The sequence below is a fragment of the Lucilia sericata genome, unplaced genomic scaffold (assembly GCF_015586225.1).
Source record: "Lucilia sericata isolate MDLA Ls3-8-SP2 unplaced genomic scaffold, ASM1558622v1 Contig000067F_arrow, whole genome shotgun sequence".
Taxonomy (NCBI): Eukaryota; Metazoa; Arthropoda; class Insecta; order Diptera; family Calliphoridae; genus Lucilia; species Lucilia sericata.
This window is the reverse complement of record NW_023994101.1, coordinates 584,814-597,395: the sequence shown is the minus strand read 5'-3', so window position 1 is coordinate 597,395 and position 12,582 is coordinate 584,814. Positions and strand designations below refer to the sequence as shown.

Here is a 12,582-nt window from a genome sequence, read left to right as displayed (position 1 = left end):
TGGAATTTTTAGTGAAAAAATTTATATTTAGTGAAAAGTTGGATTTATAGAGTAAAAAGTCGGATTTTTAGCGAAAATTAAAATTTTGGTGAAATTTTTGTGAAATTAAATTTTTAAAGATAATCGAGATTTTTAGTAAAAAATCGAATTTTTAGTGAAAAGTCAAATTACTAGTGAACAATTTTATATTTAGTGAAAAGTAGATTTTTAGTGAAAAAGTTTAATTTTTATCGAAAATTCAAATTTTTCGTGAAAATTACAGTTTTTAGTAAGTGAAATACAAATTTTTAGCAAAAATTTAGATTTTTAATAAAAAAATTTTTATTTTGTAAAAACTTTTTGTAAAAAAAATAATTTTTTATACTAAAGAATGTTGAGAAAAAGTACTTATTTTATGCAACAACCACGGTGAAAGTATATTTCGCGTGTAATAATAAAGAAAACACAAAAATAAGTTGATTTTCTTTATTTATTACCAACAGATGATAATCAAACTATACAGTCTTCAATGTTTAACATATTACCGCCCAAATTACATTAGGGTGAACCGAACTGAAAGAATTTCGAATGTAACGTTTCATAAATCAAACTCCTTGAACCACATGTAGTCGAACAAGCAATACCTTCTTATTAAAACATAAATTTACTGATTTTATTTCAAAGCAAATCCAGATAACACGGATCCCGCCTAATTCTTAAATATGTATTTGTATACAAAGAGTGTGATAAATTTTGATTCATTTCTTTTCTCACCTTTTTAGTACTAATTATAAATTTATTAGGCATAGGGACACTCTAAAGAAAGCATACTTATACAGCAACGAATACAATTAAATGGGGTATTACAATAGTTCTTCTTTCTACATAAACCTTGATAGTTTCTATTTCAGCTTGATTTTATGTTTACAACAATTGACTGTCAAATTAACCCATTAAATAAAGTAAGACAAAATCAAAAATTATATGAAAATATAACAGAACCATAAATAGGTCTGTTTAGAATGAACAGCAACTAAATAACTAATCAAACTATAAAGTTATCTTGAAAACAACAATAAATTAATATAGACTTATTAACAGCAGGTCGCCCTTCAAGGATTAAGGAGTTAATTTTTTGCACATAGATACTTTCACATACATAAGTATGTAACTCTTGCCAAAGTATATTTGCTAAAGCCTAAATAATATTGTAAAAAATGAAGTAAAATGGAAAGTAACACGAAATATTTACTGAATTTTATTGAATTAGTTATCAGTAAAACGTTTGCCAGTTCGTTACATGTTACGTGTTCTATAACGGTTAGCGGAAATATTAAAGGATAAAAAAAAGAAAATAAACTTCAACTAAATATTTTAATATGTTAAAGAAATTAAAGAAAATCAATGAAACGCCTATAGAATTAGCAAAAGCAACAACAGACACAACCATAACAAATATTGTTGAGGCAGTCCCTCAAACTGAAACTAATAAAAGTGAATTGACATCAATACAGGATCAACTAGCGCCAACAATAAAAACAAATTTAAAAAATGAGCACACAACTGAAAAGGATTCTAATCATAATCCTGAAAATGTCAAAAAAGATAAATTGAAAAGTTCAAAAAATCTTCAAAACTCTAACGATAATATAGTGGAAAAATGCTCTAAAGTGGCAAAGCGTAAACCTTTTATAGTGAATCAAAAAAGTTCGGAAATTTTAGTAACCGATGCTCTGAAAAAGTTGACCAAAAAATCTGTAGTTAGCACTAAAGAAAAACCAGTGCAATTTGTCTCCAATCCCAATGAAGTTAATACTTGTTCTTTCGCCTCTCAAGGCAGTGTTATTATCGATAAACAGTTATCGGTAATGGGGCCCTTTAAAAAGGTCAAATGTGTCTATACCATTTTAAACAATGAACAAATAAACACATTGCGTAAACATGCCCAAGAGGCGGTAAAACAAAATAAAATTTTTACCATACGTGGCAACTACAATTCCGTACGTCATGCTCTAAAATCTCGCGGTTGGGTAGAGAAACTAGAAATGCATCGCAAGTCAGGTCCATTGCCTACTAATCAAATCAATATCTGTGATTTATCACAAGTCTTGCCCAAACGTCGAATGGGCGAAACACAAAGACAGTTTATAGCCAAAGTAGAGAGAAATATAATGTCTCGTTATATAGAAAATGTATTGTGTGATTTGCTCTGGACTCCGCATAAGGAAAAGGCTGATTATGTGGAGCAAACTAAGAATAACAATATGCTGATCAACAAATTCAATAGAGCTCCTTTTACCAATAAGGAAAATTTAAATGCTTTTCTGCGTGATATGTCCGCCTTTTATGAGGAAGGTGTGGCTGATATTAAATTCCCACGCTGTTTTAATGTATGGTCTCCCGAAGAACTAGGCGAGTTTATAGATCATTTTAAACTAACTGCCTGTATAGCCTTTGTACGCTGGTTAGTAGACAAATATCATGTGGGAGGTTTTGATGCCGTTTTTTCTGCAACTGGCAAAATACCTTACAGTTCTATAGATTTTGCATTTAAACGTTGTCTAGATTTTATGGACAATTGCCAGCACAACGATATTGATGTAGAAGATCCAGCACGCATTTGGGAACATGACTGGGATGCTTTTCTCCATCAGCATTATCAAATGACACATGAGGGTTTTAAAATTCTGGCAGATCCCCAAAAATTAGTGGAAAGTGTTATAACAAGAGGTGCTCAGCTGCTCGATAATATACAATACTACTGGCCTCAATATTCCATAGATGGCTATGAAAATCTTTGGATTGTGAAGCCCGCCAATAAATGTCGTGGACGTGGTATACATTTGAGTAATAATCTGAAGAAAATTGTGAATATTGTTAATCCCTCTATAGCGACGAAAAGTCGTTTTGTAGTACAAAAGTATATGGGTAAGTAATAGGAGTATTAAAATATATTACTGGAAAATTTCATATTTTCAACATGTTACAGAGTAATTTTATATGTTTCGATTACACAACTAATAAACGAAATTATGTAGTACATATGTTTTAACATATTAATATATGGACGTGTTTTTTATCTGATTTCCAAAACACACATACATACGTTTAAAACATATTACCAAAAATAGTCCATTGAACGATAGACCTACTTTTCTTACTGTCAGAGACAAAAAGAACTTGAAAGCAAATCATTTACAAAAAATACAATAACAAATATTATCCTAACAACATAAAAACATGCAACCGTTATTCGCCTTTATATCAGCAACAAGTGGCAAGAAAAATTTGCCATAACTCACGCTAATTTACTCTTGCAATGTTAATTTAACATTTTGAGTAACATGTATGTGTTATATTTTGAGTACATGTATGTGTTATAAATAATAGTCGGGTTCCCGATAGAAAAACCTAACAAATCACTTGTTACTATGCATATGGGCGGGTTTCTAACTACTCAGTAAATCTAGTATTCAAGAGAGTTTAAACTAATTCCAGTGTAGAAAATACATATTTTACTCACCAAAAGACTCAAAATACTTATTTCCTTTTCTTACAGAACGTCCTTTAATAATCCATCAAACAAAATTCGATATACGCCAATGGTTTTTAATCTCCAGCATACATCCTCTCATGGTCTGGATGTATAAAGAGTGTTATTTACGTTTTAGCTCACAGGAATACACTCTAACGAATCATCACGAATCGGTGCATTTAACAAATCATGCCATACAAAAGAAATATACTAATAATGGAAAACGCGACAAACGTTTGCCAAATGAAAATATGTGGGACTCGTATTCGTTTCAGGCGTACTTGCGACAAATTGGTAAACAAGAATATTGGTTGGAGCGCATCTATCCGGGTATGCGTAAGGCTATAGTGGCGGCGGTTTTAGTTTCTCAAGAACATATGGAAAGGACGCCCAATACATTTGAATTATTTGGTGCCGATTTTATGATATGTGAAAATTTCTATCCTTGGCTAATAGAAATAAATTCTAATCCCGATTTGGCTGCCTCGACAAGTGTTACAGCAAGGATGTGCCCCCAATGTCTGGAAGATGTTATAAAAGGTAAACAAGTCATACAAAAAGTACAGTTGAATTTCAATCTTTTCTATTATTTTTCAGTAATGATCGATCGTCGTAACGATCCCAAGGCCGATGTAGGAAATTTCGAATTGATTTATCGCCAAAACATCCCCCCTACCCCAGCCTATATGGGTCTTAACCTAATAATCAAGGGCAAACAAATTTCGAATCGTTCAAATACACATCACACCTATCAAACATTTCAACGCAGAGAAAGATCCCTACAAACTAGTCAGTTATATAAACAACGGACTTCTTTAGCTGTAACGAATGTTTCGCAAGTACATAAACCCATGCCCGCCTTCAATGCCACCGAATATATAGAAAAATGTATGGTTGAGGTAGCTTTAAATAGTCCTCGCACTAAAAGCGTTTCCTCATTGATGAGCATGAATGAAAGCAAACCACAGTTCACCACGCACCTGATAACCTCAGATAAACGGAGAAAATCATTTACCAATCTCATGGTGTCCGCTGTCGGTCGTTGCCAAGCGCGAAAGATATCAAGTCCCAACTCTTCTCTCCGTTCATCTATGTACTCCACACTTAAACGTCATCGCAGCTGTGGTCCTAGATTTTCGACTAATTGTGTTCTAGATTGTAAAGACACTCAAAAATCGAAATTTTTTGTAGCCTCCTACAATCAGCAAAAGGCTTTACATTCATCTCGTAATGTAAGAAGTATTAAGAAGCCAAATCTTTTAGATACACCAGTGTTAACTATAAGTAAATCAGCGGATAACATAAGAGAATTGTGTAGTCCCCTTAAAAAAGCCTTGCCTAGCTCTAAAAGCCTTAGTCCCATGATACCAGCCAAGAAAAATGTGAGCTCTATAAAATCGCATTTAAGTTTAGGATCAAAGCCACAACCGGACACCAAAATCGAAAACAGTGCCACCACTATACATGCCATTGGAAAAAGTATATCCAACTGGAATAATAATATTAATAGCAAAAGACAAATCAGTCCGATGACGAAAGTTTAGAGCTACAATACAATTACAAAGCGTTAATCACTGTTAACTGTTACATTTTTGATTTAGCTTACAAAGTGGTTACAAGTTTAAATAAATGCTGTAAATAATTATAATTTAATTGTGGTTTATCTTTATGAGGGGTTCTAGTGAGACTTTCGCATTTCATTTTGGCATTGTATAACGCAAGGCTAAAGCTTCTTTTGCTGCCGCTTTTAGGCTTTTTGGCACGACGTTTGACATATTGGATTTAGATTTTTTGGATAACACCGCAGATACATTTGGACTCTATTTTAAAAAAAATGTTTTAAAATCTGATACGAGTTTTTAATGCCTAATAAAAAATGTATCTTACCTTTATCTCATTAACCTTTTTGCTATGAGGTTTGTTTTCCATTTTAGCTTTTTTGTTTAATTTTGGTTTTGTTGGTACGCACGGACGTTTTGTCAATTCTACTGATTTACCGCTAACATTTAAGCCCTCCGTGTTATTGAATTGTTGTTTAAATTTGTAATTAACCTCATAGACCATTTCAAAAAGTCCCGTTGATGCTCGACTATTGCGTGGCATGTCAACTATGACTTTAACGCAATCCTGCATAACCATGGGGCAAATACGGGCAGTCACCTCTGTTGAGGGAGATAAATCGGGAGTGGAATTGATTTCGATCAAAATTGGATTATATTGTTCATCCAGCATAAAATCGCAACCATACAGTTCAAAAGAATTTTCATTTAAATTCGTCTCATCCAAACTGGCCAACACAACAGCAATAAGATTTTCGCGAAAACCAGAATAAACACGTTTGTTCCAAGTGTCTTCTGGTACATTTTGGTTTTTTAAATATGCTTTAAATTGATCCAAAGACCACATGTTCTGCTTTGGTAATCTGGAATCACGGTTGCTTTTATTCTTATATTTTTTCTGTACTGAATTATTGGTCAAATGTATACACTCCCGCAAATCATCGATGCTGTACTCCTGGGAACTGAAGCGCAAATAACAATCTGCATATAACCAAATTTGCACTGTTGATTCTCTTATGAATACCAACATATATTGGCGTATATCAAACTTGGTACGATATATTAAAAGTGGTTGTTCTAAAAGAAAAAAATATGTTCTTCAGAAAAAATGCTAATAAAACTTTAAAGCTTGTTACTTACCTATATATTTCTGCACTATGTAACGACGATTGGTATGGTTCGTGCACCAACTTAGAATTTCATTTAAGCTATTACGTATTACAATACCCAAACCTCGACTCTGATAGCCTGGTTTTAGTATCCATAAGTTTTTATATCCATCCCATTTACGGTCCGGATGTTTTTCTTCCATTTTTGTTAATAGATTTGTTGATGTCTTAATAAATTCCGTCAACTCTCGATAAGTACATTTTATTTTCTGTTTACCATTAATAACTCTACTGGAATCGTCTAAAAAACTAGTCCACTCTTCTTCGGGGACTTGAGATTGTTCTATATCTAAAAAACCAATATTATCCCAATCGTCCAATTGTCTTTTAACTCGACCCAAAGCAAAATGCACAATTGTTGGGCAAATATTACCCTTTTCATAATCGATTATGTCTTCATGCTTTTCAAGGTGCCTAATTAAGTATCGTAATAAGCTAGCACATTGTGTAATGCGGAATTCATCTATAAATGCCGTCTGTTCTTCTTGATTGGCTCCCAAGCGAAAAAAGCGAGGATATAACATTCCTGCAACACCATCTTGATGGAACCAATGCTGTTGTTCAGCACATCCTATAAGACCGACTTTTGTAGAAAAGTCCATAGCGTGAGTCCTTCGTATGCGATTGCGATACGGATGAACATCCATGTACAGGTCGCGCTGAGCCTTTGGTTGCCACACAAAAAACGCAGGGAGATGGTTAATTATTTTGCTAATGGCCACTGCTTCATAATCGTTTCCTCTCCTGGCATGCTGAAGAAGCACTTCTTCTGATAGACCTTGCAACTTGTTATGACGACCTGGGGCCAGTTTCTCCAACCATCCTCTTTTAAGCAGTGATCGCCTTATAGTATTATAATTTCCAAAAATTGTGAAAATGCGACGGTTCCTATAAGCGTCTATAACTTTTGCTCTGTACATGCTCGAAAGAGTTTTAGGTGGTATGATTATTGAATCTTGATGTTTAACTGTCACCATGGGCATTGTTACAGAATTTTGATTATGTATCAACCTACCACTAGAGTGAACTGAGGAAGAGAGCTTCATTGAAGAGTCTAGCATTTGAATGGTTTTTATTTCCAATCTGTTTTCAATATTTTTTAACTTGAAATTTTGAAGCAGAAGCCAAATTTGTTGGTTTTTCCTAAAATTTAAATTTTACATCAACTCTAAAATACATTTTTAAACAAAACTCAAAATTCGAAGCATACTTTCTTGCAAAATGACAGTCAATTTTAGTAGAAAGGTTGAGGAAAGCAAAGTTAAAAATGAAGGGTAAAACAATACAGGGTTGAGTTCTACTACCATACTGGACTCTTTCTGGGTTTAATCATCATGATAAAAAAAAAATATTTCTTTAATTCCAAACATTAATCACCTAAACAACTTACCTCCTCCTTAAATACCATCGAAATAAAAATAGACCAACAATCAGTTACGAGTTTTTCTTTTTTGTTCATATTTTAATATGTGGTAATTATCATGTATTTTTATTATTGTTTGTTTTTCTCTATAATTTCATTTTTCTTAAACTTGTTTTATGCATGTGCTATATTGATGTTGTTGTTTTTGTTAATGCTGCTGTTTTAGTTGAAAGTATAAGAAAGTAGCTAGAATAATGAACTAATAGATCCATGATCCAAGAAAACGCTATTCGTAGCCACAACAGCAAAAATATTTCTCGTAAATTAGTTACAGATGACAAGACGTAAGCAGAATGTTTACAATTTGTCGAGGTATTGGGAAAGATCGGGGAGACCTTCCTTAAGACCCTTACGTTTACGGGTATCTTGAACAATAGCGTAAGGTTTGCTGGAGGGTTCGGATGGGTCACCGGGCAACACTTGCCAGTGATCGAACACACATTGAGGGAAGGCTTGACCACCAGTGTTGGAACGCAAATCAGCAGTGAAGCCGAAGGATTCGTTGACAGGCAAGTAGGCCTTGACGACGAACATGGGGGTGCCGACGACTTGGGATTCTTCGAAGACATGACCACGACGTCTGTTCAATACACCATAGATACCACCGACGGCAACTTCGGGACATTGGATTTCACACAAGTAAACGGGTTCCATCAAACGAGGAGAAGCGGTGATGGCAGAAGCATACAAGCAACGACGAGTGGTTGGAATGATTTGGCCACCACCACGATGGATGGCATCAGCGTGCAATGTAACATCATAGATGTTGAAACGTACACCACGCATGTTTTCATCAGCCAAGATACCTTCCTTGGTGGCCCATTGGAAACCAGCAACGACGGAATCCTTGATTTCGTTCAAGTATTGTACGGACTTAGTACAATCCAAGATGAAGTTAGGACCGGTACCGTCGGGACCGAAACACCAGATCTTACGGGCTTCAGTTACATCGTAATCGTATTTCTCAGCCAAGTAACGGGCACGGATCTTGAAATCGTCCTTGGAGCTGACGTCACCGTTATCAATGTCCTCGGGCAAACCGTCGGGCATAGGGCAAGCCTTCATTTGCAAACGGTTGTGCTTGTTGGGAGATTTGGAGAGGCACATTTGGTTGGATTCTTCGAAAACGGTTTCACGGTACGATACAACGGGATCGGATTTCTTCAAAGGAATGCAAGCATGATCTTCTTCCAAATCCTTCAAGCAAATTTCCAAATGCAATTCACCGGCACCAGCAATGATGTGTTCACCGGATTCTTCAATGATACATTGTACCATAGGATCGGATTTGGCCAAACGCTTAAGACCTTCAACCAACTTGGGCAAATCAGCAGGGTTCTTGGGTTCAACAGCAACACGCACGACAGGTGAAACGGAGAATTTCATGACCTACGCAAGAAGAGAACACAAAAACAAAAGAATAAAATTAATAACTGTTGTTACCCATAAGTAAATTTTTCTCATTTTAGAATATAAGAATATAAGAAATCAGTTAACGTTTGATCATTCAAAGATGGGTGTGAATTCAGAACAGGTCTGTGTTAAATATCATCAGATAATATTCTAAACGCAATCTATTTGATATAACTGATGGTTTTCTTACCTTCATGTTGTGAGCATCCTTGAAAGTGGTAATGGTACCGGTCTTAACCAAGAATTGATCAACACCGACCAAACCGCAAATGTTACCAGAGGGAACATCTTCGATGGCTTCAACATAACGACCCATCATCAAGATGGTACGTTGGATGGCCTTTTCGTACAAATCTTCCTTCTTGCCAGGAACATAGTTGGGGCCCATGATACGGCACTTTTGACCGGTGGCTACTTTACCGGAGAATACACGACCGAAAGCGTAGAAACGACCCTTATCGGAGGTGGGTACCATCTTGGAGATGTACATCATCAAAGGACCATCGGGATCGCAGTTCTTGACAGCGATGGCGGCTTCATCATCATGAGGACCTTCGTACAACATTTCCATACGGTATTTTTGGGCAACGACGGGAGAAGGCAAATGGATGGCAATCATCTGAAGCAAAGCTTCACCAGCTGGCAACCAGGTACGCATAACAACCTTCAACAAGGCTTTGCCGTCCTTGTCCTTATCTTCGTGCTTCAAGGTTACACCGATTTTCTCCAATAAGGTGGGGATTTCTTCCTTCTTGTAGTTCATGATGGCATCGAAGACCTTGTAGATAGGGTCCAAGATGTACATACAGAAGGAACGCTTGTTATCAGCTTCCTTTTGCTTTTGCCATTTCTTGGTCTTGGCGTTGAAGAAGTTTTCACCCCAGAGACTAAAATATTTTGAATTGAAGTAAACCTATTAATAAATCTCAATTCTCAAATTTAAAAACAAATTACATCAGAAAAAATAATGTAAATAATTCGAATGTTCTATCGAATCTTCAGCGTAAGCAGATTTGACATTAAGAAAGAGGTCACTACTCAGCGTTACAACTCAATAGCCCGAACTAAAGTCCTCATCTTCAATCACACAAAGTGATCAAAAAGTGGTCTTCTGTTCTTTTGTTCTACTTTTATATGCACTTGTTCTTCAGTCTTCAAGCCCTGAATACTAGATAAAATCTAAGAATTCAACGCTTTATGAACAACACGAATTGTGCTAAAAGCATTTAATCTTATTAAACTTGCATTTCTCAATTTTTACATTAAAAATAACTAACGAAAATTTCACTTACCGGTTCATTAGCTTGACAACGTCGATCTTGAATTTCTCGGCGTACATTTCAGAGAATTGTTTGAGGGTAAAGGCCCAACCGTGCAAGCCGGAACCGAAACCTACGGAACCCTTTGAGGGATCAACACGTACTTCACCCATTGGACCACCATCGTCATTGTAGGTGGCAATGATGACGTTGACGTTTTCAACGATACGTTGGAAAGTTTGGTACAATTCTTCGGCATCCAATTGCAATTCCAACAAAGCACGGTCCATCTTGTTCATGAACAAAATAGGCTTAATACGTTCAGCAATAGCTTGACGCAATACAGTTTCGGTTTGTACACACACACCAGAAACACAATCGACGACCACCAAAGCACCATCAGTGACACGAAGGGCAGCTGTTACTTCAGAGGAGAAATCGACGTGACCGGGTGAATCGATCAAGTTGATCAAGAAACCCTTGCTGTTCTTTTCGCATAAATCGGGATTGGTGATGAAAACCAAATCCTTATCTTCGACTTCGAAGTACATAGAGATGGCACTAAAGAAAAAAAATACCAATTGTTAGGAATGTCTATTATATACAATATGTTGTTTTTGTTTTCACACTTACGTTGACTTGATGGTAATACAACGTTCCTGTTCATCCTTACGGGTGTCAGTGAAACGGGTTTCACCAGCCTTGGCACCAGCAATAATACCAGCCTTGGAAACCTACACACACGAACAAGAACAACAAGAACAACACATTAGTTTGATGTCACTTTGGGTGGGGTCATCTATCTATAAAATACTCACCAAGGAATCGGTCAAAGTGGATTTGCCATGATCGACGTGAGCAATGACGGACATGTTACGGATGTTCTTCTTTTTGTCCATCAAGGCACGGATTTCGTCGACGGTGAAGTTGACCTATGAACCACACATATACAAACATATATATTATAGACATATTATGACAAAGACATAATTTCACAATATGAGACAATTTTAACAAAACGAAATCTTCAACAAATTTTCCAAGGCCATTAAAAGTGAATAGGGACACTTTTTGTGAAGAAATGCACACGTCATTTTGCACTCGTTACTTTCGCCACCATGTCAATTTCAATACCACACGAAGTCTTCGTTCAAGACTTCGGATCTATAAAACGCCATCACACACTAACGTCGCAATTAACAATTTCATAATTTTATGTTTTTCCAAAACAATTTTGGTGCACTTTTAAAATATTTATGCCATTGGAAAATTCGTTTGCTTTTCTCTAAGATTTTCTCAATATTTTAAATTAATTTCACATACCATTTTGGATGTTTTATGATTTTTTTCTTGGACAACTTTTAAAAACACTACACGCCTGCAATGGCGTTACGAGAAAAAGAAAGATGTTGCCACAATTCAACACAACCCCAGCCCAGAGTCCTGCGCCGACAAATATTATTTACGGCGGCAACGATTGACACTAAAAATTTTGTCGGCGGCTTAAAATCGACTGTATGCCGGCTAACACCAATTTTTAAATGAAGTAATTTGAGCAAATCAAATTATTTTAAAGTCAGTTGAATAGTGTTGTTTTACAATACATTTTGACACATCGAAAATTTCTTTATCAACTAGTTCCATTTTAAAACATGTCGAAAATGTAATTTTACGAACTCGTTTTGCTTATACAACTCTGCCTTGCGTCTTGGATATACAAATTCAACCAATGGGCTATTCATTCAAATTGAATGTTTTCATCGAAAAGTGTTTATTTCGAAATTAATTAATTAATTTTATAAAATTTAAGGAGTAATTTTAAAGAAAACCTACTTTATCATTATGCTTTTTCACGATATATCGTGATCGTATATTAAAATAACAAAATCAGTTGAAACAAAAAGTCGATTTTTCACTTTTTACAATTTATGAAAAGTTGACTTTCGGACGTTTCAATGTACGAAATGTAGATTTTTCGAATTTTTATAATTTTGAAATTATCGACTTTTGAACTTTTTTAATATTCAGTTTTCGATTTTTATAAAGTTTTTCAATTTTCGGCGTGGTTCACTTTTTGACTTCTATTTCAATGTTTACAGATAGAAAAAACATTCAACTTTAAAATGTTTGCAACAAAAATAGATGCATTATTGAATTTATTTTTTAAGTCGAATATTTTTTGTTATTATGTGCGTTTATACAAATAACTCCACCTTGAGTAGAAAACTCAAATTGTAATTATATT

General features: G+C 35.2%; 3 protein-coding genes across 3 annotated transcripts; 1 reads left to right on the top strand and 2 right to left on the bottom strand.

The window, feature by feature from the left end:
- Positions 1 to 1,358: 1,358 nt before the first annotated feature.
- LOC119616305 (tubulin glycylase 3A) lies at positions 1,359 to 5,058 on the top strand. Its single transcript, XM_037972652.1, has 4 exons — positions 1,359 to 1,473; positions 1,633 to 2,907; positions 3,539 to 4,054; positions 4,112 to 5,058. The coding sequence occupies exons 1-4, from the start codon at positions 1,359 to 1,361 to the stop codon at positions 5,056 to 5,058; spliced, it is 2,853 nt and encodes a 950-aa protein (XP_037828580.1).
- Positions 5,059 to 5,061: 3 nt separating this feature from the next.
- On the bottom strand, positions 5,062 to 7,446 carry LOC119616339 (tubulin glycylase 3B). Its single transcript, XM_037972711.1, has 3 exons — positions 6,214 to 7,446; positions 5,402 to 6,150; positions 5,062 to 5,334 (listed from the first exon to the last, which is right to left on the bottom strand). Exons 1-3 carry the CDS (start codon positions 7,301 to 7,303, stop codon positions 5,212 to 5,214), a joined length of 1,962 nt encoding a protein of 653 aa, XP_037828639.1. The 5' UTR covers positions 7,304 to 7,446; the 3' UTR covers positions 5,062 to 5,211.
- A 451-nt stretch (positions 7,447 to 7,897) lies between these two features.
- LOC119616340 (eukaryotic translation elongation factor 2) lies at positions 7,898 to 11,821 on the bottom strand. The gene is made up of 6 exons (XM_037972712.1): positions 11,661 to 11,821; positions 11,156 to 11,269; positions 10,971 to 11,071; positions 10,371 to 10,898; positions 9,269 to 9,965; positions 7,898 to 9,054 (listed from the first exon to the last, which is right to left on the bottom strand). Exons 1-6 carry the CDS (start codon positions 11,661 to 11,663, stop codon positions 7,963 to 7,965), a joined length of 2,535 nt encoding a protein of 844 aa, XP_037828640.1. The 5' UTR covers positions 11,664 to 11,821; the 3' UTR covers positions 7,898 to 7,962.
- Positions 11,822 to 12,582: the final 761 nt, after the last annotated feature.

Excerpts from the sequence above, each read along its gene's own strand:
- LOC119616305 (XM_037972652.1), top strand. The coding sequence starts at position 1,359 with ATGTTAAAGAAATTAAAGAAAATCAATGAAACGCCTATAGAATTAGCA. Across the intron at positions 2,908-3,538 it reads TGTAGTACAAAAGTATATGG|AACGTCCTTTAATAATCCAT; the intron begins GTAAGTAATAGG and ends CTTTTCTTACAG. Across the intron at positions 4,055-4,111 it reads TCTGGAAGATGTTATAAAAG|TAATGATCGATCGTCGTAAC; the intron begins GTAAACAAGTCA and ends ATTATTTTTCAG.
- LOC119616340 (XM_037972712.1), bottom strand. Across the intron at positions 11,072-11,155 it reads CCACTTTGACCGATTCCTTG|GTTTCCAAGGCTGGTATTAT; the intron begins GTGAGTATTTTA and ends TCGTGTGTGTAG. Across the intron at positions 9,966-10,370 it reads GTTGTCAAGCTAATGAACCG|TCTCTGGGGTGAAAACTTCT; the intron begins GTAAGTGAAATT and ends AAAATATTTTAG.
- LOC119616339 (XM_037972711.1), bottom strand. The coding sequence starts at position 7,303 with ATGCTAGACTCTTCAATGAAGCTCTCTTCCTCAGTTCACTCTAGTGGT. Across the intron at positions 6,151-6,213 it reads CATAGTGCAGAAATATATAG|AACAACCACTTTTAATATAT; the intron begins GTAAGTAACAAG and ends TTTTTCTTTTAG. Across the intron at positions 5,335-5,401 it reads AAAAGGTTAATGAGATAAAG|AGTCCAAATGTATCTGCGGT; the intron begins GTAAGATACATT and ends TTTTTAAAATAG.